The 27,610-nt window shown below is 35.3% G+C and overlaps 1 protein-coding gene across 1 annotated transcript in view; it reads left to right on the top strand.

Moving 5' to 3' along the window:
* ERC2 (ELKS/RAB6-interacting/CAST family member 2) overlaps window positions 1-27,610 on the top strand; it is a 306,680-nt gene that overhangs the window by 103,968 nt on the left and 175,102 nt on the right. Inside the window, exon 6 of the mRNA XM_009993503.1 lies at window positions 17,726-17,893. Coding sequence (XP_009991805.1) covers window positions 17,726-17,893 — 168 coding nt within the window. The remainder of the gene's footprint in view (window positions 1-17,725; window positions 17,894-27,610) is intronic.

Raw genomic sequence — 27,610 nt, 5'->3', positions numbered from 1 at the left:
GACCAAAAATTGTTAGGAAATTTATCTATGTGATTTTATATTATTTTTCTCCATTGAGACAGATGCAATTTTTGTTATTTGAAGACTGGGGTATATTTTTTGAAGCTTCCCTTGGTCAGTTGCAGGAATACTGGTAGTTGTTTTTTCTTGATGTTTTTGTATTTTCCCTATTTGCTTCTGTGGGAATAGTGAGCAAATGGTTTTGATGAGCAGCTGCTCAAAGAGAACATGAGAAGAAGCCATGACAGCAATTTAAGTCAATCTGATAACACCTGCTATCAGCTGGTTTCATCTCTTCATAAAGGAGAAAGAGATCCAGGGCATGGTTATGTGGTTCTCTGCTTCCATCTCCAGTTGCTGTACTGAACCCCCTAACCGTCTCACAGAGAGCAGGAATAAAGGCATGCCAGACTTTGAAGTTCAGGGCCTCTTTATTTATGTCATTATTTTTGAGCTGGCTGAAAAGTGACATGCATGTGGGAGTTTGACACATGGGTAAGAATCGTAACAGAATTCAGATATACTGTGTTGGATTTTCCCCATCTAGGAAAGAGTTCTTGTATGGCTATAATAGTTTTATAGGTCTAAAATTTAGCGATAATAGTTAATGCAAATTAAAAAATATAAACAGTCATCATTTAAAATGTCAAATGCAGCAAGTGAGAGGGAACTCAGGATGGCAGCTGTGATGTGCCATATTGATAAATCAAAATAATAAATTCAAAACATATGATCTCAGTAATGTAATCCAGATTATGCATTAGAGGGTAAAGATTGTGCATTTTGAGCACTACAAGTTTACTTTGCCTTTGACCTGATGCTTCAATGTACACTGAAGGTGCTGTTGCTTTGTTGTGATAAATCATATTTGTGCTCAAATGGTTTTATCAACCTAAATGAGACATACAAGTTTGATTTATAGTGTAAAACTAGAAAGGTTCTTATTCCGTAAGAATTATATTTCCTTTTCTTTGCTGCATATGTTGTAGATGGAACTTTAAGGTACCAAAATTTAGTAGGGGGGAGAAAGAAAGCTACTTGCTGTGGTAAAGCCTTAAAGTGAGTGTGAGAGCATTTTTATACAAGTGATGAGAACCTCCTGGACATGATTGACTTAAATTAGCTTGATTGCTTTTTATCAATTGCAGCTGCACTATTTAGCATAAAAATGCAAAACATCCAAAAATCATTTGCCTTGCAGTGTAGTAGAAAGATGGTTTTAGTTAGTCTTTCAGATGTTTCAAATGTTTATTCTACACAGATTCTCTGAGAATGGATCCAGAACATATCTAGTTACAGAGAATTAGTACAGATATTGTAAACTTTGAGAAAATTAATTAAGGAAAATATGCTGCTTTATGAATTACATATTTAGGATTTTGGTTTTTTTCCTTTTAACTGTGTTAATAAGTTAAACAGTTCAAAGATATTAGTTGTAGTGGCATAATCAGATATCTGTTGTTAAAAGCTAAAAGAAAAAGACTAGAACATCATATGTGATGTACAATTGTCTCACTTGCTCTCTCAGCCTGTGCCATGGTTGAAAGAGAAATTCTGAATGTATGTAAAAATAAATTTCTTGCTAAATAAGATGAGAAAATGTTAGACCAGTGTTGAGGATTGCAACTCATGTTGAAAACGTGTCCAGAGAAATGTTGCTACTACTATTTAAAGGGTGTGTTCTGTTTATTGAGGTTTTGATATCTGTCTAATTGCCATATGAGTTTCCTTTTTGTGGGATTGTACTGTTTGTAAACTCAAGATCCTGTCTTTGTTTCAAAGGTTTCTATTTTTAAGTGGCTTAATGATTTATATAGCATGTGATCTGGAAGCTAATTAAGTGCATCTTTGTATTCCTTCAATGCTCAGTGTTACCTAATTTACAGAAAAAATATTAATATATCTAAAACCTGCATCTTTTACTGTCATTGATAGTAACCAGCAACTGTGCTGAAGAAGAAATAATGCTATGCTAAGCAATAGACTGTATTAAAGAATGAGATTACCTGAACTCAATCTTTTGTAGACTTTTATATATTTTTGATACAGGATGCCTGCATTGAGGTAAAAATGTTTTATTACTCCTTAGATTTGTTTACTCTTTCTTGTTCCTAGGATAATTATGCCAGTTTGAGCCTTAGATTCTTGGAATTAAAGTGTTCCAAGTGGAAAAATAGCCCATGAAGGGAATGCTTAATGATACTGTTTCAGTGGCTGAATGCATATTAGAGATAAAAAATTAATATAAAGAAATCACAAGAAAGTATGGGGACTATTTTATTACTATGGGAAGACACCTTTTGCTCCTCAGGTTTGTTCTTTGATAACATTAAAAAAAAACAAACACAAAAATATATCATTCAGCAAATAAAGTTTAAATTTTTTATTCCTCTGTTAGGTCTTGCAATCCAGTACAGAGATGAATGTGTGTAGAGGGTTGTATTTCTTCTTGCATAAATAATAGAAGGGTTTAGAAAGCTTCAGTTACAGAGGCACTTAATTGCATCTGCACAAGTTTACTGACAGACTGCAGAGGTATTACTGGGGGTATAATATATGCAGGAAGAACAAAGGCTGACTTTCTTGTCCTAAATTTAATTTTCAGGAATGATAGGTCTAAAACCCCCTGTTTTTGGTAAAGTGAGATGGAAATCAAAGGCTAATGCACCTCTGTATTTGCAGATATGGTTTTGTAATGCGATCTTAAAGTAGATCTATATTTAATAAATTAATTTCAGTTGTATGTGGTTGGTTTTATTCTCTAACTAGAAGCTCTTCACTTCTTTTTTTAGACTTCCGTACTAAAGAAGTACTTGGAAATGACTTTCTTTGAAGCATAAATTTAATCTCTAAAATGCTTGTGAATTTTGCTGTTCAGTTGAACTGTGTGAAATATGTATGACTACATGGTATTGCAAAGAGCAAACCACTAGATATTTTTTAAGACAATTTGACAGCTCAGAGAGGAATATTAGCAGTTCTTTAATGCGTCCTTTTTAACTTACTAGATTGGAAAATTGAGGGGTTTATTAGGGTGTTACTTGCATGTGCTGGTAAATATAAATACCTTTAATCCATGCTAAAATTTGCATTAATATTCCTTTTGTATGCTGACATAGTCCTGTTTCTTGAAATGTATCTTTATTTTCTCAGGTTTTTAAGGAGATTGGGAAAAGAAGCAGAATTTCACTCAAGTGCAGAATAATCTATGTCTGGAAAAAAGAATACTTTCAGAATAGTACCCCCCCTGCCCCCCCCCCGCCTCCGAAAAACAGATGAGGAATGATACTTGCTTTCTTATTTATTTTTAGAATTTTCTTAAAGGGCAGATTTATAAGGCTTCATGTTAATGTCAATTGTCAGAGACTGGAAAGTGAATTTTCATACTAAGGTTTAATTTCCACTACTAGTAAATCTGCTCTCATGTAGCCTCTACTTCCATGTTAAATAGTTATACCCTGATTTTTCGCAGTAATATTTGGTTATACATGAATCTGCATATCTATATGTGCACTAAATATGTATAGACTAAAATAAAATACACCAAATACATACACTATATACACTAAAAAGGATATTAAGAATGAGTAAAGAATCCATATTTAAAGAAAATGAATGTTTCTCAAATGTATTCTATGGCATACTGGCAAAATCCTTTCCACAGTCATTTACACCTTCATATTTGTTCCTGGATATGTTTAAAAGTTGTCTGGATGTGGTGCTTGGGGACATGGCTTAATGCTGGACTTGTTAGAGTAGGGTTAATTGTTAGACTCAATCTTGAAGGTCTTTTCCAACCTAAGTGATTCTGTGATTTAAGAATAACCTGTGTCAACAAGGGTTTAAAATCTTAAAAAATTAAATCCTAGAAGTATTTAAAAGACTTTCAAGTATGGAAACTTTCAACAAAACTCTTTTGTACACATTCTATTAAAAAGGAGGAATTCTGTTGATATTTTGTAGGAAACAGAATAGTAACTCAAAGTTTCCAACATTATTTCTAGCATACGATTTAGAATAGAATTTTCCACTTCCATTCCCAGGTTGGACAGCGTTAAGTCCGTAATGTTAGAATTGGTTAATAGAGAAACAGTGTATTTAGCATGGAAGAGAAAAGACCAGCTTGGGGTTAATCATTGTTGAATTTTTTTTTAATTTATTTTTTTTACAAGGTAGACATTTTAGTCTGCATTCAGAATCTTGTGGCTTATGTTATTTGAATAATTGAGTATTATTTGCATATTACAGTCCAGCCTTCCAGCAATTTGGATCTGCTGTGTGGAAAAAAAATCTGTAGAATGTTTGTTTCTCCTTCCCTCTTTAAGAACATTGAATTTCTTTGGTTTTACTTTACCAAAAATGGTAATAACATTTTTATTCAAACTTTTCATACATTCTCTCTTTAGAGCAAACCAAGTCAAGAAAAAGCTTCATTTTGAAAGGCCTAGATAATTTTTAAAATTTATTTCAAATTGTGCATTTTTTGTCTCAGCTGAAGTTTTGATTCAATCATTAAAATACAGGAAACTTTTCCCAGGCTATTTGGCCTTGGTCTCTCTTGGAGACCACCATTTTATCACACAGAACTAGCTGAGAAGTTTGTAGGTGTTCATTTGTAGCTTTGTGCTGTGAACTGTCTTCAATGGCCATTTTAATATCCAACAGAGTTCTGAATTTTATTCCTAGGCATTTAATTTGAAGCTGTTTTTCAGGACCTCCTAGAAGAATGAACAAATTGTCTGCTTTGTGCAAAATTGTTTTCCTTATGGATAAGTAGTTCCTCCACTGCCCCATTAATTGTTTTGGTGTCTTCATTATGATCTATAGTAGTAATTATATTTCATCAACATGTATTTCCTTATAGTAAATTAAATCAAGTATATACAAAATCTGGGATGCCTCTGTTTTACTAGTCTGGGATTTGTTGTTCTGTGACACTCTGGTTGTATTAGATCTATACCAGCCACTTTTTTAGCCCTGCCCCTTTTTTTTTTTTTTTTTTTTTTTTTTTCTGGTTAGGATCTTTATAGGTTGAAGATTCCTTGAAGAGAGCTGGGAAAGGGGGAAGAGGGAAAGATTTCTTTCAACCTGTTCCAGTGTAGGTGATTGTGGTTTAATGATTTTTCCATGTAGGTTTTACTGCAGTGCAGGATCAAAAGTGGATGAGTAGTTAATGAAGTTTCTGTTTTTGAAACGTAATAAAGTGTGTATTTTATCTGGTATTGTCTTGCACATTTTGGAGAAGGAAAGAATATGCTGGCATCCTGGAAATGACAAGAGATTTATGAGTACTAGACTTTCTTGCACTGTGAAGAATCAGAGTTGGGTTATATTCTCACTGAATTGGTGAGCAGTTGAAGAGTCTTTAGTCCCCATATCTTGGCTGTCCCTATTGGTTCTTGTAAGTTGCAGGGCTCTTTCTTTGAAAGTAGTTTTTGAGTCATTTGATTTGTGTTTCTTTTTCTGAAGGTTTCCCTTACATATTTAATAGTGGGAGACTAACTTCTGTGATACAGTTTGTTTTCATATCTGACTTTACATAGCTTGTCAAGACTTTTGCAAAAACAGCACACACCAGTTTTTTTTTAGCTTTCTCAAGCAGATGCTATTCTGTCCTGAGAAACGGAGTCTCTCCCAGATGGAACATGATTGTGGTAAACTAGTAAACCTATAGCTTGCAGCTGAATAATAAATAAATGCAAGATCAGATCTTGACATGTCTCTAACTTGTTGCTGGATGATCTGGCAGACTGGATTCAGTAAAAATATTTGGCAAGCTTGTCTCTGTTAGTATGTTAGGAAGCCTGCGACTGGAACTTATGCAGGAATTAAATCAGACATAACTTTTTATTTTTACTGTGTAACCCCTATTATAACACTGTATCTATGCAAATAATAAAATTATTGCTTTTATGTCCCTAGTTTCAACCTCATGCGTTTATTTGCAGTATTGTTGTCTTATTCTTTGTCATAGACCTTTCAAACACTTAAAAATGAGGTGAAGATCTTTCACTTCTGTGATGACTGAATTTTTTTAGAGTAAAATACATTCTCCAATTCTACCTAAAATGCCTAAAAAATGTTATTGCAAAGCTGACGTAAAAAAGGACTTAACAATTTGGAATCTGAAACTGTCCTTTTAGTCTTTTCTCAACACGCTGCATGCACATCAAGCAGCCTCTCATGGTCTAAGTAGTCTCTCCCTGTCTGGAATTCTTATCACAAGCCAGCACAATCTCTGGAAAGCAGTTTGGGAGTCTGCTTCCATCATAAGAAGTAAATACATTTGCAGTGTCTAAGATAGGCAAAGTGGCTGCATGGCTGTTTCAGTCGGAGTGCAGTCTGCTTTTTGGTTGAGATTCTTGTTATTAGCAAAATAGTTTAACTCTAGCAGTATTACTAAGCTGCATTTTCAACTGATGGGACATCTATCTGTAAGACATCTCTGAATAATGACTTACAGAATTAAATGAACTTGTATGATACGGTGTTTTAAAGAGCAGTTTCTTGAATGGCTCAGAGTATCATGGAAAAGCTGTTAGTTACCATACATCTGAAAACTACTCAGCCCTTTCATTTTAGATCTTGACTCACCTGTTGAGTCTAAAAATTGTAACATTTGAAATATGATCTAAATTGTGTATTTATTTTTTTTTCTGTTTTTAAATTTGTAGATGTTGGTTTTTTACAAATACTTTTTTTTTTTAAACATTTCAACATTTATTTCAGATCTGAGATTTTAAGAAAATAAGTCATTATCACATGACCCACAGAATGCTTTCAATCTTGTTCTCAAAGCCAGTTGCAAACCAAGCTTGTGAAGATACTTGTCCGAGGTACTAGCAAAGGCTTTGGCTGTAGTAGTCAATGAAAAGTTTCCAAGATATTCTCTGGTCCCTAGACTAAATGACATAATATAGGTATGGCTATTCATGTATGGTCTCCTAATATTGATTAAACAGATACAAACCTCCAGAAAATTACTGCCATTAGCACTCTGGAAGGCTCCATGCATTAGATTAAAAAAAAAAAATAATAAAAAAATGTTGTTGCCATTAGTAGGTATTTGTTTACTTGTTTCTGTGTAAGACACTGCTGGAAAAATTGAGACAACTGTAAATTTGCAAAAATCAAGTAATTGTGATATGCAGGTTGGCTACATATATGAGTTTTATGTAAGAGTCCTTAAATTTGAGTGATTGTTAGCTGTTACAGTCCTAGCTTTTTCCTCTTATGTCAGGTCATACAACAATGTCTATTCTTTTGTTACATCTTTTGTTATTCTCAGCATAGACCTCTTTTCCCTAAGTGAGCTATTAGGTGATATTCTGTTGTTCTTCTGGCTTATCTTTGGTGTAGACTAGTCAACACCACCACTCATATGAGAAGCAGTGTTTTGTACAGATACTACATTGAGGCAATGCTGAAAATGAGTTTTCAATTGTGCAATTCAAAAGTTTTTAAAACCTTACCAGTTGTAACTGCAAATATATATTTATATTGTTAGGTTTTAAATCTTTTTCATCTATTATGAAAGAGTTTTCATTGCTGACCTTTGAGTCTGAAATTTTTGCTTTGGCATCTTGGACTTAAATTTTCTTCTGCAGTTCATATACCAGGTTTTACTTCCAAGGAAGAATCTCAACTCTTGCTCCTCTTCCAGTTAAATAAGTATATTTGATGTGATTTGCATGTATTAAACATTTTCATTCCTCTGGAAAGATGGTTTGATCTTCAATTAGCCATTGCTGGTAAACTAAGACTACAGCACACTGCTAAATAAAATCATCATCATTAGTGGAGTTTGAGATGCCTATTTAAGTACTGTATAGCCCTGTTACCAACTGAATAATTTCTGTATATCACCACACTCAGCTACATGCAGTAAGAAGGAAATTAATTTTAAAACCAGCATGTAAATAGGGTATTTTGATACATCTCTGTACTACAAGAAAATATACACCCCAAATATGGGTAAAAAGTACTATGAAGCTAGGAAAAAACCCTAAAAGATTAATATACTGACCAGACCTTTCTGGAGAGGGTGGCTGATGTCTGTAATTGCACAGAGTACAGAGACCTTCTGAATAAGGGTGTGTTGAAGTGTTGACTCTTCCTGCAAAGCACCTTTTCCCAATTTTTATAAAATTATATTTTAAAATCCTTTTATTTCTTTAAAAAAACTTGATTGTAGGAGAGTCTGGTAGCATACTGCAAGCTCTGTTTGAAATGTATAAATGTTGAGAATATGCCAGATGTTGGAAAACTGAACCTTGATCAAGCTTTTTTTCCCTTGAGAAGAACTTCCTTTATGGGCAAGTTTCAAAAATAGCCAAAATGGACCTTGTAACTTAAGTGACAACTTTTCTTTTCAGAACCTAACTACTGGCACATCAAATATTCCACAAAATTAAATTTTTTTGTCCATGTAATGTAGTAAAACGCTGCACTCAGTTCTGATAGTGGGCAAATACCTTCTGCCTCATGTGCAAGGGGAGTAAGCAAGGATTTGCCTTGTTTTATGTGCCTCAAAAGCCAGAGCTAATGAGTGAGTTCTCAAATACCTTCTGCCTTAGAGAATCTTGAAGGGCCTAGAGAATCTTGAAGAGCCTAGAGAACCAAAGCTTTGGATTGAGGACAAGTGATGGAGCTAAGCAGACCTGTAACACTTGCTGGTACTCAAGGTTGATGTTAAGCCAGCTGGTGTTTACTGAGTATAGGAGAACATAGAGACTGGCTTGTTGGAACAGAGAGGATTTCACTCTCAGCTTTTATATTTGCAAAATTTTAGAGGTGGATTTTTAATCAGAGAGTAAAAGTATTTAGAAGCTTACTCACACTCATGAGAAATGCAGCAGCTTGCAGAAAAAAGGCTATAACTTTGTCGCTGCAAAAATGTGGGCAGAAGAGATACAAAAGCCAAAATTACATAGTTCTTGAAGAACACACTGTTCTATTTAAAGTGAACAGTGTATGTTTAGTTTATTGTTTTAACCTTCTTCTCTGTTCACTGTGTTCTTATGAATAAAAGAAAAATATTGCCCAAACTGTTTTGTGTCACTCTGTTTATGAGCTGGCCTTAGATCTTAGAAGATAAGCTTGTAGCCAAGCTGATTCCAGTTGGACCTACTGATTTAGGAATGTCTGATAAAGTGGGTGATATAAACAGGTGTTCTAGTCTCAGAAAAGGGTGAATAATGAGATTCTTCTGCAAGAGACGTCTCTCTCAAAACATGTGAAACAGAGAGGTGAAGGGAACTGCTCACTCCTGCAAGCGTAACACAAGTTCTCTAGCTCAGTTGGAGAGGGGTTTACATACACCTTTGCTTGAATGTTCTGAGCAGGTTACACACCTAAATGTGATTTAAAAAATCACACCTTCACTGCTGTTTCAGCTATCTTCTACTAGATATCTTCTACTAGACTATCTTCTAGCTATCTTCTACTAGACTTCTACTAATGGAACAGAGTTGAACAGAGAAAACCATTTCATGTCAAAATTCTATTTTTATCCTGTATACAACTAACAGATATATACTGAGGATTTTTATGCTGTTGTGGAATTCTACATGTTTATTTCATGAAGCAGTTAAATACATTGGCTTGACTTTAAAAAAAAAAGAGCATTGTGGCCTCAATTCACTTTCTATTAATCTGATACACTATAATAAAATTTGAATGTTATTGGAGGCAGAAATTTCAAAAGTTAAAAGCTTCCAAGATTGATAGTTTTGCAAATTGGTTTTAAGTATTTTGAATTTATAACTATCATTATGTTGCTAAATAACATTGACTCTGGAATGGCTGTCTTCCTTTTGCAGTAATTCCAAAATATTATGACAGCTATCGTTTTATAGTGAGCATAAAAACCAGTGAGGTAAGTTCAATGAGGTAAGGTTAGTGTTGGAAGTTGTATTAACAAAAAATTTAAGTATTAGCACATGAGTTACAATTCCCATGTGCTTTCCAAAATTTGCTGGAACTGAAGTGAATATTAAATTCTGAACTTTGGACTAGTTGCTTTAAACTACTTAATTTTAGTGGTAGGAGTAGGCAAAGTATGAATTTGAATAAAAGAACTGTTTGGCTTTTGGGTGCATTCAAAAGCCACACATGATCAGAATTCCTTGTGGCACGCAAAGTTCCACAAGGATGTTTCAGTCCTGGCTAAAACCTTTTCTAGTGTAGTTTGACCAGTCAATATTATCAGTGTTCTCTTTTAAAGAGCTGCATATTTTGGACTAGTGGAAAAAAAGAATGAAAGAAAATATGAATGTATAAATACAGGCGCTAAGGTCTTTCATAGAAGTTTGGTTTTAGATTAACCAAAGTGGTTCCTCAAAAGATGGCTGCATAATATGCTAAGTGAGCAAATAGTAGCACAGAAAAGTGTCAGCAGTCCTGTGGAGCCTGTAGTGGCTTCAAGAGGAAGGAAGGGGATAATGGTACAAAAGGGCGGAAGACTAATTCTTGGACACAGTGGCAAATATTGACTGCAATGTGTGCTGGAACAGAGATGGGATTAGAAGAGAGATTGACAATGGGTTACAGTTTGCCTCCTCTATTACCCCAGGTACTACAGTACACTTAGTGCTTGACTAGTTTAAAAAAATACAGCCAAACATTTGCTTTAAATATATGTATTTATGTTGGTAAAATAAATAATTCTTAACAGTGAAACACAGTAGTGCTTCTTCATGCTTCACTTCCTCATGGAGCTCCATAACACTAAAAACACTTTCATAAATTATATATATATAATATAGTATATAAGTTAAACAGTTAACACTAAGGAACTTCAAGAAATAGACGTCACTACTGGAGCTGGTCATGAGTGGCGGGTGATGACATGAAGATTAATCAAGTCCCACTTTGAATATGGCAATTTTTTGCCACTTACATGAACTTTTCTTTCTGAAGCATAGCCCAATTCTGAAGTTTTTGCAGTGTGTTGTATATTTCCAGAGCAAGTGACAGAGCTTATTGTATTAAATAGTTGAAATAAGTAGTTGCTGAGGAAAAAGAAGTTAGACAAAATTAAAAAGCAATTTACTTGGATGGAGGTCTTTGAAATGTTTTATGTGTTAGATATCAGATCTGGTTTTGCTTTATTTTTCTGGAAAATTATGGTGTTCTTCAGGTTGCCAAGTTTTACTAGTAAATGTACTGCCAAAGCTTAGGAAAAATAAGTCAAGGACTCTTAAAATTACGTAGTGTTGAGTGAAAAGCCAAAGAGAGAGGGGTTTTGTGTACTAGAAATCCTTATCCTTTCAAATATAAACATATATATCTGATGCTGTAAAATGACCCATATTTAATTTCCTTTCAGATTATATTTAAAATGCCATAGGCATAAAAGGAGGAGTAACAAAATGGCAGGCATTTCTCACTGTGTATTGGCTGTGTTTAGAATACTTCATTGTTTCATTATTTTTGGGAGCTGTGATTTCGCATTGCTGTTTTCAGGGAAGACATAATTTCTAATATTGGTAAATTTATCCTGGCTATAAATGAAGTAGTATATTTTGCTTCTTGTCTTGTAGAGGAGCTGATTTAACAGTTTTTTGGTTTTACACCATCTGGAGGTTCGTATTTGACTTATGAAATGATGTCATATGTGCTTAGCACCAAACAGATACCATATAGTAAAAGGTCACATGCAGTTCAGGCTGAGGTAGTTTTATTTCACATTATGAGAAATGTAAAAGTCTTGGCTCATGATTACTGGAGGCAGAAAGAAGAATTTAGGGAAGGAGAAAATGACTGACATAACCAATGTTCTTGTAAACCTCCACATTGCATTCCTGTGAACAGAAAATAAATCTGTATACTGAAGACCACACACAGTATGAGTTGCCTATTCACTCCCAGACTGGCACTGGCTCAGAGTTCTGCCTTTCTGAAAACTCATGTAGAGCACTGATTTCAGAGCAGCTGCTTGCTGTGGATGTTATTTGAGGGATGAAATGCCTATTCTATGAAAATACCTGGGCTTCAATGTGTGTGTGTGTTTTAGAATTAAAGTGCTCAGCTGTATGAGTCTCAAGACGTCTGACCTCTGGTTGAGGAGATGTAAGAAAATAAAGACATATTTGGCAAATTTTTTTTCCTTCCTAACAAATGTGTCAGGGCACAATCTAATTTGAACTCCCCCAAAAATAGTTTCTGTGAAGGAAGACTAGAGATAATTCTGTTTCCTGTTCTTGCGAGGAGAAAAGGATGACACGGATCAAAAACCATGCTATGTTATGAATATTTTTTCTGATCTTAGAGGTTTTAGCCTAAGCTCTCACATGGACTTGGCTTTAATTATAATATATAATGTTTAAAGTATTTCTGCACAGAGAGGAAGAAAAAGAGGGAGTATCATATAAGGTATTGGTTTATGACAATCAGAAATAAGAATAAAAGTACGGTTGACAAAAGGTTAGTTGGAATTTCTGCGATCCAGATTGAAACATGGCACGTGCTGTTTCAGTAACCCAGCTCATTATCATCTTCTCATTATATTCGAGAAAGATTTCTGTTTCACCAGGAAGGTGAAAATATTTTAAGAAGGAATTTCATTTTAATTATGTTGAACTCAAATTCTGGATAGGACTGTAGAGCATTTGCTGACCTGCTGTTCATTGGGAAGGGGATGAGAAAGACAACATTTCAGTCTCCTAAGTATGACGGATTTGTTCTGGCTTGTAGGTGATGGCTCTGAAGCATCCAGAATTACTCACATGTCAGAGAGTGAGGTATAGGGGTAGGAGACACTGTTCTAGACAGAAGTTAACACCACATACATCTAAATATATCCAGATCTTAACTCCACGTGTTTCTTCTTATGGAAGAATGCAATGAGTGTTATAAGTGCTAAAAAGGTACCATGGAGTGGAAGGAATTGATCTAAGGTGTTGATTATTTACACGAAGATGTGTGGAGTAATCTATTTATGGCATTAACAAGGAAATAATCTGTTTCTGCATTTAGAGCCAGTCCAGGCAACTCTGAAATACTAGGTGCCTGATACTCTGTGGCACAGTGAAGGTCATAACCCTTGTGCTAACTTAAAGGTTTATGTGTGGCTCGCCTGAATGTTAACCAGTGAAAAGAAAGATGAGACTGCAGCTTTGCTGCAGAGTTCTGTGTTTCTTTATGGTGTGAAAAAACCCACCATTGTGCACCTTCTCTTGTTCCTCCAGGTTGAATTTGTTTAGGCAGTAGCAATATCCTATTAGTTGTGCTGTGAGCTGGCCGGTCATGAAAGGAAATGCAGAAATGTTCAGTCATGTGGTGCTCTTTAACTAATGGCTGTGTGAGAGCAGGACTGAGGTCTGAAAAACCTGGAGTGGACAGGACTCTGCTCTCCTTTCCTACACAGGTTGTCACTCTTAGACTTGGACTTCAGAGCAGTGTACTCCTCCTCTCAGCTCTCCATCTTGGGCTCCTAAGTTTTAATGCCTAAAATTCCTATTCCCATGTTGAACCTAGTGAGCTGTGATGACAGAGGGTGTGGGAAGAAATCTGTGAAGAAGAGGGAGAATTGTCTGCTCAGCCCTTAGGGTGGTGACTGGGTGAGTAGAGAAGAAAAGACTATTGACTCAGAAACTGCCTGGTCCAGCCAAGCCGAACAGAACTGTATCAGCACATGTGTAAGCTGTTGTGTTATCCCAGTCAGTAGGGAATGGTATCAGTGCTTTGTTTACCTGTGGGTCTAATCACCTTCATCTCCCTTTGAGTTCAAGCATTAAGCTTCTGCCTGGTGGCACTTGGAAAATGTGACTCGTAGTCCTGGACTGAAGAGAAGCCCTTCTGGAGCTTCTGCTGTGGTGTTACAACGAGCTTCTCAGCTGCAGCCTAAAGGTCCAACAGAGATTTCTGTGATTTGACTTATGGGGTTGCTTTCAGACATTAAGCAAATAAGTGATTAAGTTTAAAGAAGATGTGGTAATGAATTTCACATGAGGTCTTTTGTGTTTATTACATTTGCTACTAGTACTATTTCTTGTTCTCTAACTTAAAAAATAATCTTTGTATCTCATACTGCACACTGCTTACAAACGGCAAGATTCTATTACTGCAATATTGCAAAAAAGTATTAAATATAAAATAGATCCAGGAGAGTATAAATCTTTTTTTCAGTATATAGAAAAGCAATGAGCCATTTTAAGAGCAGGAAGAACATGCATTTCAAGATCCAATAGATCATCTAAATTGGTCCCAAACCAAGTTTTAAAATGGCATTGCAAAACCTTTTGCTTCAAATAAATTTAGCATTACAGAACTCAGAATATAAATAAAAATAAATTTGATTTGCTGATTGTTTTCTACTTCATTAATAGTCTAATTAACCAGGAAAGAAGTGCTTAATACTTATGACCCTTTCTAACTATTCCAACTGCATAATTTAAAAATGCTAAACTAGCATTTATGCCCTTTCAATTACTTTTATTTAGCCTTTTATTATGAATAAACTTTATGAATTTGTGGGTAATGTAAAATTTAAACCCTAGTTCTTTATATTCTGACATTTGTGCTTGAACTTTGGATCAGTGAATCTAAAATTTCTTACTTCCCTGACTTCCTGCAGCCCTCTTGTGGATGGAGAATTACTCTAGATTGCCACATCATATATTTTCAGTCCAAAGCTTGTCTTCTCAGTGGTGTACCTTGCAGCCAAAACAAGCCTTTGTGGGTCCACTTAATGTGAACACCTCATAGTTTCAGAGCTGCAGAAGAAAACAGTATCAGAAAAATGGCCTCTATTCAAGGAAACCTGTCTTTGTAATAACAAATGATTGCACTCGCTTTGTCTTGGTTCTCTACTTTGCATGGTACTTTAATGTCATTCTAATGGCTTGCAAGCCTTGCAAAGGATCTCCATGCCCACGCTGCCACCTCGGTGTGCTTTCTGTGCTGCATGGTTTCTTGCTTTCTCTGGGTGGAGCGGAAGGGCAAATGCAGAAGGAGGTCTACAGCAGTATTTTTAGTTTCTCCTCTCTTGGAATTTAAGTTTCGATGTGTTAACCAGCCTTCTGGAAAACGGAAATATTTCACTAAGAATAAACTCCTTTATTTCTGTACACCAGGCTTGAATGTGGGAGTTTGAGACTGTACAAGGAATGCAGAATTGAATCCATACTGCTTAACAGCATGTTGGTTTTGTTGATCTCTTTACGATGTTTAAAATTTCATGGGTATACTATATTTTCTGGTGTTATTTTATTTAAAAATTAGCCTTTGAGGCTCACATTAGAAAAAAAACCAAGCACAACCAAACACATCTCTTTTGGTCTTTATAAACTTTATATATAATTAAATCTGTTTTTTACCCCAAAATATTCCCACCCAGTATTCTATGCTGTGTTGCCTGTGAGCTGCTCAGTGATTAATTTGTAACTGAATTTCTGAGCCAGAACATGGAAAAAGGTATGATTTATTGAAAGTGTTCAGTGAAGGGACTGGTGCATGTAAGGTGCAATTCTGACAGTACTGATGGTTAAGCCCAGACATATTCTGTTGCTTTAATGAATTGAGTTGTCTACTATTTTATTACAAAAATACCTTTAATTACCAAGGTATTAGGAGTAGAATTCACATGATGGATTCTTTCTTTGGCATTAGTGAATTGAGTTTCACCCCCCAGCTCTTCCAGTGTATTTAAGGTTAGACAAATAAACTGATAAATATTTAAATCTAGAGACATACATTCCAATTCAGCTTAATTAATTTTTTTTTCTCCCTTACAAATCTTCTTTGTCTGTTCAACTTAGCCCACTTTTCCATACACTTTTCTAAACGTTCATGTAGGAATAATGTTACTTGTTTTTTCTGTTTTAGTGAAATGAATAATTTTTCATTTTGCATATTATCAAGGTCAGCAAAGATTACATGCATCCTATTTTGAATTTCCTACAGTCCACAGGCAGTATCTTTATATTCTTGAATGATTATAGTATTGATTCGTAACTGTCTTTTTCTTTCCTACTACATAAAAGCTTCACCATTAAAACTTGCAAAATGTCTTTTTCCAGCTCTCCTGGAAAAAAGCACTTGCTCTTTCACCTTGTGTTGTCACCTCCAACATCAGATCACTTATTTGTTTTAATCCATTCTATTATTTCAGTTTAATTAAAGGAAGTTGTGACAACACCTATTATTTTTAATACCTTTTTGAAAGTTCTTGAGAGCCAACAGTCTGACTAGAATATTAGACGTTCTCAAAGATTGTATCAGTCAGTATCTTGACAGTGACTGTTTCCTCTCCTCTTCTCCATGTGGAGTATCACCTTTTCCATTTGGAATCTTACCTTACCTTGTGGGGTAACTACTGTAGGCAGTGCTTAAGTAGAAAGGTATTACCAAAAAAGGTACTAGGAATTTGAAGCTGTGAAGTAGGATTATAAAATCTCCTTAGAAAAAGTTGCTTTCCTGTTGAGGTCTTTATTTATTCCTCATTTTTGACAATTTTTGTGTGTTTCCACTTGGATCCATGGGCATATGGTTACTGCTGTGGCCATGTCTCTATTTCCATCGTGCATTCTTTCCTGTTTCTTATTATACTCCCCAAAGAGCCAGATCCTTCCTTTTCCCTCCATTTCCTCCACCAGGTACCCTTAAATCAGGTACGTTTAGGTTTTCCTTTTACTTGGCACTTCGCTCTTTGTTTCACCAAATGTTTTTCTCTCTTTTGATGATAATATATATGCTGCTGTCCTTGAAGGTGGCTGCTGTGTCCCCTCCCCCTCATTGTAATGAAGGACAAACAGCTATTTTTCCTCCTTATTTCCAAATGCTTTTATGAGTAACCATGCTTTTAATTTCAATTAGTAGTAGAGCTACTTATTGAAATAACTGTATACAAATAGTAACCAGTATCAAGTGATCTACAGATTTTTTCCAGACCATAAGCCAGTATTTGCCTGACTGTAATTTGAGAACTGTTTGAACTGCATTAAGAAAGTAATAAAATTGTATTCTTGAGCATTTATACAGCAAAAAATGAGAAAACCAAGGTTACCAACACCTTCTGGGCTCTTAGAATGCTTTTTTTTTTTTTTTTTTCTTTCTTTTTGGGGTTTCTAGAGGAAAAAAAAAAAAAAAGTTATGTAGAAAAATTTGGTGACATTCTTTATTAAGACATCTCTCCTTAGGAAAATCCTTGGCATATCCCTTCTTCTAGTTGCCAGGGATTTGTGCTTAAATACAGAAAATTACAGTAAGGCCCATTTGTTAAAAGACCTCTGCACTATACACTGTAGGAAAGTGAATAACCTTATGGTTTCCCTAGTTGCCATGTATTGGTTGAATAATTCTGTTTCTAGATTACTAATCTGTGCCCAAACCTGTGCAGTAACTTTAGTATCCAATTGCCAACTTTGTGGAGAAATTAAGTACAGGATACAGAACACTATTGTCAGTGAGTCATATATTTAATAAGTCAAGATGATGTTTTTTTGAATCCTTTATGCATATGTCCAGCTAGGGCTGTTTTAATGCTACTTCATGTTTTGAGTACTTTACTCTTTCTATTCCTGCTTTGGTGCTAAAAGTGCTTTCATTTCTTAATTACATTTTAACATGTAAAAGAATCTCTTAGAGATAAAGTTGTCAAATATACATAGAAAAGAAATAAAACTTTCCTGAAGTGACAAAAAAAGGAAATTGGAAAAAAAGTAAATAAAATATGCTAATAATCTTTACTCAAACCTAAATACATTTGATTTACTTACTGTAGGTGGATGCCTTGCGGTTACGTTTAGAAGAAAAAGAAACCTTTCTGAATAAAAAAACAAAACAACTTCAAGACCTCACAGAAGAGAAGGGAACCCTGGCCGGAGAGATTCGGGATATGAAAGACATGTTGGAAGTAAAAGAAAGAAAAATTAATGTCCTTCAAAAAAAGGTAAGATCATTGATGAAAGGATATGTTGTAAAACTTTTGAAGAACATTTAAAGGGAATAGACTTATTTCTTATGGCACATGACTTTTAATACATTAAAAAAAAATACAATGATTAAGTCTGTAATAATCAAGTAGTTCTCTAATATAAAATGTGTATTTCCGTGGTATTATGTCTTCATCATATCACGTCACAAAAATATATCATGCTGCAGTTACCACAAAATTATTGGAGTTCAATGTAAGCCCAAAAAATTATGACAAAACTTATTCCTCGACATGAGGGATTGCCATATCCTAACTGACAATGATTGCTATTCTTTCCAAATAATGTAAATAAAATGTGTGCAACTGCTAAAAGATTAGGATTCTGCATTCTTCTTTAAAGATTTTTTTGGGGGAGGAAAGGGAGGAGGGAAGTGGAGAAGGAACCTAAATTACGTTGATTTTCTACTTTTCCTGTGAGCTAAAGACATTAAGAAGGGAGGGTCTCTCCAGACCCCCTTGAGTCTGATTTCTATTTTTTTCAATAATTTAGTCAATTTCTTTCTCTTTGGAAAGTTGGATTTAATAATTATAGTTTCCATTGTAGGGGGTGGGAAGGGAATTTCCTGGAAAGGCAGCTCTGCAAGGGTTCTGCATACAGTAGTAGTGTTTATTTGCCATATCTTTTTTTCTCACACTCAAAAATATTTATGCTAGCAAGGGATGTTCTGTCTGTGTGGCGTCTATCACTGTTGTATATCTATAGATGCACTTGCTAGTACTCAGATAAGTAAGAAAAAGTTCCTGGCATCAAATATATTTTACTATTTCTTTTCCCTCATTTTGCAGCCACTGAAAGAATGTCTGCTCCTTATTCTCTATTATTATGCAGGTTGTTCATGTTACTCTGGTTTCCCTCTAGGATTCATATCGGGTTCACATGGTCTAGCTGTGCCTCTGTCTGCAATTGGTTAAATACAGTCTTTAAAAAGCCAAGTCCTTATTTTCCAGAAACTGAGAAGATTAGCTTTTGCAGACCCAGAAGTCAGTCCTATCAAAACTGGAATCCAGTTTAATCTTATTTTTGAATACTTGCCCTGTTAGCAATGTAAAGATAGCAAACTGCAAGCCTTTTATCCTGTGCTGAATGCTAATTGCTTTTCAACATCACTTGAGAATTTTGAAGAAAAAAAATGTATCTTTTCTTATGGTTAGTATTCCAGACTGCTCTCCTCCCTCCCTTCCTTCCCCAAACCAACAATTTACAGTTGCTATATTTAGATCTTCAGGAAATGGATCGGTAGGAGGAATGTGGATTCAGGAATCAAGATTATGAGATTAGTATAACTTGTCACAGAGTTATCAGCACTGTCTGTCATGGAGATGTGCTCAGAAATATGCAACATGCCATTTGCAAATATGCCATTTATGGTTTTAATACATCACGGCTATTTTATTACAGACTGCAGATGCTCTTGCCTCTTTTGCACCTGCTTCTTAATGAAAATGATTGTGCTCCAGCTTCACTACCGCTCTGCCCTAAATTATAAACACATTATGTTTGTGAACTTTATACGATGTGACAGATAAATCCTGATAACTACTGCTTGCATAATCAGAGCTAGAAGTGGATATTTTTTTATTATTTTTTTTTCCTTCTGGTAAATATGCTTCATAAATACTGGGTTTCCTTAGAGAAGAATGGATTGCAATTAAACAATTATTGAGTCCTCCAGTGGACTGTCCTGCCTACATATAGTTTCTTTCGGACACTGCCCAGGTTGCCATCTTTCTCTCATGAAAGTGAAGGAATTCTTCTTCCCAAGATCTCTCTAGGCATTAGATTCTTCTTACTGTATTATTATAATGCTTGTCTCCATTTTATTATTTCTGTGCAGGGCCAAATTTTATACCCACGCATTTTTATTTACTTCTGAATAACCAGTTATTTTAGTGCCTTCATTCATTGATGAAAGATAGATGGCTACATCTCTCTCCACGCAGCCTGAAGTGCTTCAATCAGACTAAAATAATATTTGTTTTAATGGTTGCATTCAAGTCATTGAAGAAGGAAGAATTTGTACATAGTGCTTAAAAATATTTCTGTCAGTAACATCCTGAAACTGAATAGGAAGGAAAATGTAACTTGGAAATATGTAATTTCTAATTCTGTAGTATTTCTCTTGAGTCTGTTACTGTTATCTGCCATGTTAAAAAATACAAAGCAGACCAAACCGAAATCAGAAAAGCTCTTTTTCAAAGTTGGAATTATTTCTTCTCCTTTCTGGATAGCTGTTATGATTGAAAGACAGGACAGGTTCTGTTGAGGTCTCCTTACCAAAGGTATGGAAGAAACAAGAACACTGGCAATAAAACAGCTGTGGTGAATTGCACAGGATGGCATAAAACACACATAAGGCAACATGTTGCAGGAAAAAATAATGGGCTAGATAATGAGCTAATGATGCATTGAGCTTCCAAGCAGTGGTTTTCATGTAATTTTTGACCAAATTGAAAACCAAATACATTATTCAGTATAACTGGTAGGCTTAGGAGAGGCCCAGTACTGGAACCTCATGTATTTAGAAGATTTGGATCAAGGGAGATTGGCATGGAGTAATAATAAACTTATGTCAATGTCAGAGGTGCAATATTACTTAATATTTCTTTTAGAATCTTTGGCACCAGTGTTCCATTTTAGTGCCAGTAAAGTTGGGTATGCTGTTTTAATAGCTTTGTTTAACCTGGCAAAGCTAGTCTTACACCTCATATCTGTCAGTTTAACATGCAGAGGGGCAGACCTCAGAAATCTTTATTTCTTACCAGAATGTGCAAATTCTATGATTATGGCCAAGTTGTAGGCTGAAGGGCAGAAGTGCAGAACTGAATGTTGATTCTTTCATGTCCTTTTTTGCTCCCAAATTTTCCCTTTGACGCAGTGGCTATACCTGGTGTGTTTTGTCTTCTAGGAGTCTGTAGATATTTTTTAAAAAAATGTACACTTAGAAGTATGAGTTTCAGTGTTGAAAACAGTAGCTGTTGAGACAGGAACAGCTTAGAGGATGTAGACCTGGATCATATTAGGACAACAGCTTGGGGAAATTCTTTTGTGAGGACTATTATAAAAGAACACCATGTAAAGGGGGCTAATATAATATTCTACTTTGACTTGCAACATAACTTTTCATGTAAAATGTTACAGTTTCCATCTTTAATAGTTTAAGCTTTGTGATTGATGAAGTGCTACATGACTGAGGGCCCTAACCTACCAGCTAATTAGCATTTGTAGGAAATGTCATAAAGTCTTAGCTCTCATGTAATAATAGGAATCTGTACTTGAAGTGGCTGGACTGTGCTCTCAAGGTGATGTTGTCCAGTTCATTTAAATTAAAATGTGTTGTATAATTAATTGCATCCTTTTCTCTTGGCTGTCTTCTAAACAGGGAAAATTTACATATGGTCAAATTAGGGGTATACCAGCATAAACAAATGAGTCCTTCCCTTATGCTTAGAAATTTGCATCAGTATTATTGCTTGATGCTGGAATTTTAGCTGAGAACACCACTGAAATTGAAACTTCTGAATTCAAAAAGGTCCAGGAAGACCTAAGAGACTGATTTCTTTAATTTTATCTTAACAAGTAGAAAGTGCAGGCACATTGCTGATAGAAGATGCATTTGTTTTTTTTCCCATGTTTTAGTCAGTTGAGAGCATGTTTTTGTGGTCCTCTAAAGGGATCATGATGACATGATGAAAGACATTAATATTAACTTCGACAAATTCTATCAAAACACTCCTAATAGACTGTCACATCAACTGGGATTTTGGAATTACCAAATCAGAATTCTATTATTTCTGGAGTGAGACAATGAATTCTGAATTAGTTGTTCTGTAAAACAGACCAGTGTTCTGACAACAGACAACCAGTGTTGTTAACAAAAGTTAGGGAGTCATTCTGATACAAAATGAGTTTTCTTGTTTCGAAGATGCTGTGGTGACGATTGAGATATGTATTACACTAGGAATGTTTCTTCAAATAGTATATATGCTCACTTTAAGGATACAGCATTTAGTGTACTGAGTATTAGAAAACTGTACTTTGGCTGCTTATGCTTGCAGCTTTGCCATCTCATGTTATGTTATTCAGATAAGGCAGTCTGAAAGTGAAATTGAACTAAATATAGCCAATTGTTCATCCAGGGTGGTGGTGTTATTGATCCCAATACAATGTCAAAAACCCTGCTTCTTAATGATTCTGCACAGTAAAATGCAGCCTCAGGACCCTCAGACTTTGCATGTGGTACACATCAAGGCTGTCTGAATAAATATAGAAAAAAATGTAAGCCTAACCAATGTAACTGTTTGGATGCTCTTGGCCTGTACAATGAGAACAGTTCCATTAAAGTAAGAGAGAGTGGCCATTTTCACTTTCCTTTATCTCCTTTAATTTCCCATTTTTTTTGTACCACACTGCACTTGTAAGTGTTTTTTTCAGGTTATAAAAGGTGACTGGAAATATGTCTCAATGGACCTTTACTTTATGAAGCCAACCTGAATGATCATCCAGCCTAAAACCATATCTATGGGTTTAGATTCGTCCTTGCACCTTGAAATAGATGATGATTATGTTTTCTAGTCTGTTATAAAATCTGCTGTTTTTTCCAAGGATTTTGCTGCCCACTGAAGTTGGAAGGCCAGCATTTTGTTTTTCGCCTTCACTTCTGATGATCTGCTTGTAACTGCTGTTTTTTTCAGTTCTACATTTCAAAAGCAGAATAGTTGGATCACACACTTCTGCTTACAGACCTATTTGAAAGCAAGCACTAGTCTTTATAGAAGAAAATCACTGAACTCCTCTAAAGAAGTTTAATGAGATTCTAGACCCTGTTTTATCTAATGCCAGTTCTGTAAACAGGGGAACTTTTGAATATCAGGTATATTGTAAATAACGAAGCCTCAAGTAAGTGAAGAAATACTGACTGCACCTGGTCTTGGTGTTAAAGTTGTTTGCATATCTGCTCATAATAATCATGTCTAAGTGGGTCTCTTTATCAGTGGCAGCTGACAAATTCATTAAATGGCTGGAGATTTTTTGGTACCAGGTGTTTAGGAGGATTCAGAAGGGTCACGAGGTTTCAGTATAAATAGCTGAAGTTGCAGATGTGTCTTAGGTTATAGTAGTTATTCCCCATTGTGAGCAGGAAGGATCTATTCTTTAGTATAGTCTTCACTTCTCAGAAAGCATGACAAGAAGCAATGTGTGTGCAGTTTTTCAAGAAATGGTGGCTGCTCTTGGTCAAACTAGTTTGGTTCATATACCAGTAACATCCATCACTGAAGAGGTAACAAACCTATTTGCTTGCAGGCTTGAAAGTCCTAAATTTGTCTTTTGAAATCCTAAAATTTAAAAATAATAATTTGGCTGCCTTTGTATGCCATTTAGGAAAAAAGAAAAGATATATCATTTTATTCATTTGGGGTAAGAGGTTGATAGTGAAAGTGAAAAAAAGTACTAGTTATTTGAAGGAATAGGCTGAAATATGGAATAAGTGATTTGAAGAAAGGCTGTATTATATTTGTGTAGTTTTAATTTTGTTTTGTGTAGTTTTGTGCAGTAGTATGATACTATGACTATATACATTATTAACTAACACAGTATTAACTTTCTAAATGTAATTATATATACAGAAAGGAGGCAATCAGTTGTAAGTGCTAATATATGTAATGCAATGTATTAATAAGAGATTTAAAAATATCCCTTTTTTGGAAAGTAGTAAATGTATATGTGCAGATCTCAGTATTTAGAATTTTAAAGATAAATCCTGAAGTGTACATATTGTGAGTTACTCTAGATCAAAATATGGCAGCTACTTTTGAGGGGGTTCTTCACATGTAACTCAGATGAAGGGAATTGAATAGTTCAAGACTCAAGTTGTACGTAATATACAGAAGTACTCTTAAAACCAGTATGCCATTTGCAAAGTGGGACTGAGTTTAATGAGATACTTCCGTAAGGGTTTCATGCTGCTAGTGTGACACCAAGGTTCTTGGGGAGGAAGGAAGCTGCTATTCAGGGCTGAAATGTCAATAATAATTAACAAAGTTATCTTTAAGTTCCTAAGTTATATTCATGCTGAGAAAGCAGCTAACTCGCATGCTGGGAATTTTAAACTGTGTGAACAGTAATGTTTTCTTTTCAATGGAGCTGGAGGAAATTTCTTTTGAAGTGTGAAAGAGCTAAATTGTGTATAGTGTGACTAGGCAAAAATAAAGTAGAAGTTGTCATATTTGGGAGGTGTAGAAGAATTCAAAGGAATTATTTAAGGAAGTGGATGACTATATATCCAAAAATGAATGAAGGAGAATCAGAATTGCTTAAGAAATGTATTTTCCTGTGAAATAGTCTTCCAAGAATTTTAATAGATGTCTGCTGATTGGAATTAAAAATGACAAGGAAGATGTTCTGAATGTAACGGAGAATCATTTTACATTAGAGAGGAGGTAATCTGTTGCCATGAGTGTTTATTCATGTGATTTAATGCTCTTGGAGCTGCACCTCTGAGTGGCAACCTGATGATTTCCTCACTGTCTCAACACCAAAGATCAGTTGGTTTTACACCTGCCAGCTGTTTATCACTGAATCCTCAGCAACTCATTTAAATGCTACAAAACCAGATTCTTTAAAAAGTAGCCCATGGAACTAAATTTGCACAAACCCAAAAGGCTCCTGTGTCTGATTTACATGCTAATCTTCTCCTTGAAAGCTCTATACAGCTCCACTCTCCAGGTGACTGATTTGTGGTAGGGAGGAAGGAGGTTGGGTGGGTTCTTATGGACATTGAAAAGGGGGATTCACAGGAATATGCTGCAGCTGCCTCTCTGAATCGGCAGCCATTTCTCTCTGTGTGTTGTAGCTGAGTAAAAAAAAAGTACTCTGTGCAAGGCTCCAAAATTTAGGCCCACTGGATTAAATTACCATTTTAGACATATTTTGCAGTAGAATAAATATATGTTAAAAGCATAGCTGTAGCTTCAGAATATGTAAAGTGGCAAGCTGGGAATTTGTTGCCAAGTAATACTTTAACTAAAGCAACAGTTGCATTATTCTGCACAGCATATTTTGTTATACAACAGAGCTGATTACACCAATATTAGTAGAGATGTTTAACTTGCATCTTTTTTCTTTGGAATACATAAGTTGCCACCTTTAACATAATCCTTTATGAAGCTGGAAACTGTGCACCCTGTCAGGCTACTATATTTGGAGGTGTTACAGCATAGAGGGAGCAACTGTTGATGCTACTAGTTTGGGGAGATGGAATTTTGTGTATTAAAGCTAAGTCTCTGTTCGAAGTTTATTAACATTGCCTGTAAGCAAAGTGTAATGATACATTTTGAATCGAAATAAATAGTCTGTATGATTCTGTATCATGGTTCTAATATGCTGTTTCAAATATGTTGCTATCAGGTTTTTATTAATAATCCTTACTCCTTTTTAGCATATTTTAGCTAAAAATTATTAGAAAATTGTGAATAATTATTTTAGGAAATGCTTCCTAGGAAAATAAGTTCATTGGCTTGTTAATTATGTGCAGTAAAATCCATGAGAAGACAATTTTAAATTTTGATTGACTCAGAAATGTATTCTTTTGAGCCTATTTTTACTGAACAATTGAAGTTTCTTTCATACTCTGATGCGTGAAGGATTTAGCAATGTGGTGACTGAATAACTTGTTAATGTAATAAACCATCCTGAAATAAGAAAGTAGATCCCACTGCCCCTGTTGGTCTTGCTAGAATAGGCACTTACAGCTGAACTGCAGCTTGACCTAATGTATAGCCAAGTATGTTATATCTGGTAATAAAAAGAGACACTTCCTAATAAATATAAAAAGTAGACTTATGTATTAGCAGTTGGTTTTTTACCAATTTTGTAGTATATTAAATTTCAACTCTTTTGTTGGCATAGAATCAAACACCTTAATTTATGCATTGCTAGAGCTCCTTGATGTTGGCAGTCATGTTTTCTGGTGGTGTTCCATTGCTGGCTGGCTGAGCAGTCTGTGACTAGACTCTAATACCTTAGTAAACTGGATATTTTATCACTTTTGGAAGAGGCTCACCTTTGAGTGGAGCTCTTATTGGCTTTATGAAAGCCATGAAGTTCAAAGACTTAGGAGAAGGAATATAGATAAGTTTAATGGTAACAATAAATGAGAATTGTTATCTTCATACTTCTCCCTTCATATTATTGTTACCAGATGTAGCCAGAGCAAGCGGTGCCAATTTGGTCACATTGGTAATTTTCTTGTTGCCAAGTAGTATGTATTTCTTGGTGGTAGAATCAGCAGTGGTATGTTTTGAATATGAGTAGAATAAATCTACTCATATTCATAACTTTACAATGGAATCTGAATCTAATTCACTTCCTTCTAGCACACCTGACTTTGATTTTTAACGCCTAGCCAGGCACAGTGCTGAGATCAAAGTGAAATAAGGAGAATGGAGTAAAACAGTTCTTGGAAAGTAAAAAGGAAAATGGCATAACCTTGAATAATCTTGTATATATGTAAGAAATATTGGGTCTATTTGCCATTCAATTAGGAATAAATCTACAATAAATTTACTAAAGGTAATGATGCCAGTGTAACCCCTTATTTATCTAGGAGAAAAATCAGGGCCACTTTATTCATTGTGTAAGAGATGCCTTGATTTGAGACCATAAATCTCCATTTGTGTCCCCAGACAGGCATAGTCCTTTATTGCTCTGTGTTTAACCCTATGACAAAATGACTGTACACCACGGGAACTTTTATTCTGTCTGTAGTGCCTACTGCTGATTTTGAGTGAGGGTGAGAAACTGCTAAAGGTCCGCATGCCTTTCTAAACTATTTGTCTTAAAGCAGCTGCTTGTTGATAGACGGGATTGAAAGTTTGTAAAAGCACATTTTAAATTTGAGTGAAATGCCTACTGTGACCTATCCCAAAATCTTAATCTGTGGTTAAGACTGGATTTGTGTTCTGGCTGTCATGGGAGCCATAAATAGCTTGATTTTAATGTTTATTTTTAAAAAAGAAATCTTTGACTTTTGAGAGTTCCAGATTTTTTATTATTTTTTTTTTTGCATGTCAGGAGGTGGATGTGTGATCGTAAGCAGCTGAACAAATGCAAAGAGCTTCAAAGTATAGAATCTAGATTACAGTGGAAGGTAATGGAAAACAGGAGTTTGCTAATTTAATTGCAAAAGAGATCATCCCTGTGTACTGTCTGTGGGAACTAGTCTGGTAATTTGCATTAGCTTTACAAAACAGCATTTCTACATGACAATTTTACATATTCAGCAGTTTTCCTTGCTAGCATTCTACTATTTACTAATTATTGTAAACTGTCATTTTATGAAATACATTGTAATTCCTCCTCTGCCTTAAAATGTATGAATTAAAACACTTTCCACGAGTCTCCATAAATTATTGCAACGCTGGGGAGAGGAAGAATAGTCACCTTATAGACAGGTAGCTGCAGGCTGGGCAGCAAAATGAACCAGTTCACACCATCAAAAGTCATCTCCCCTTAGCAAGGCAGGAGCATTACTACTTCTTTGGGCATGTAATGCTGACAGCAGTGTTTAATGCTGGCAGACATACCTCTTACCTGAGACCTGTGCTATAGCTCATGCTGCAGGACTCACTTCTCTGTAAGGGCTAAATTCTGGGGTGTTTTTGGGAGGGGACTTC

Source organism: Chaetura pelagica, unplaced genomic scaffold (genome assembly GCF_000747805.2).
Source record: "Chaetura pelagica isolate M959 unplaced genomic scaffold, ChaPel_1.0 scaffold630, whole genome shotgun sequence".
In the NCBI taxonomy this organism is placed as follows: domain Eukaryota; kingdom Metazoa; phylum Chordata; class Aves; order Apodiformes; family Apodidae; genus Chaetura; species Chaetura pelagica.
The sequence above is the reverse complement of the archived record's forward strand: the minus strand, read 5'-3'. Positions and strand labels throughout refer to the sequence as shown.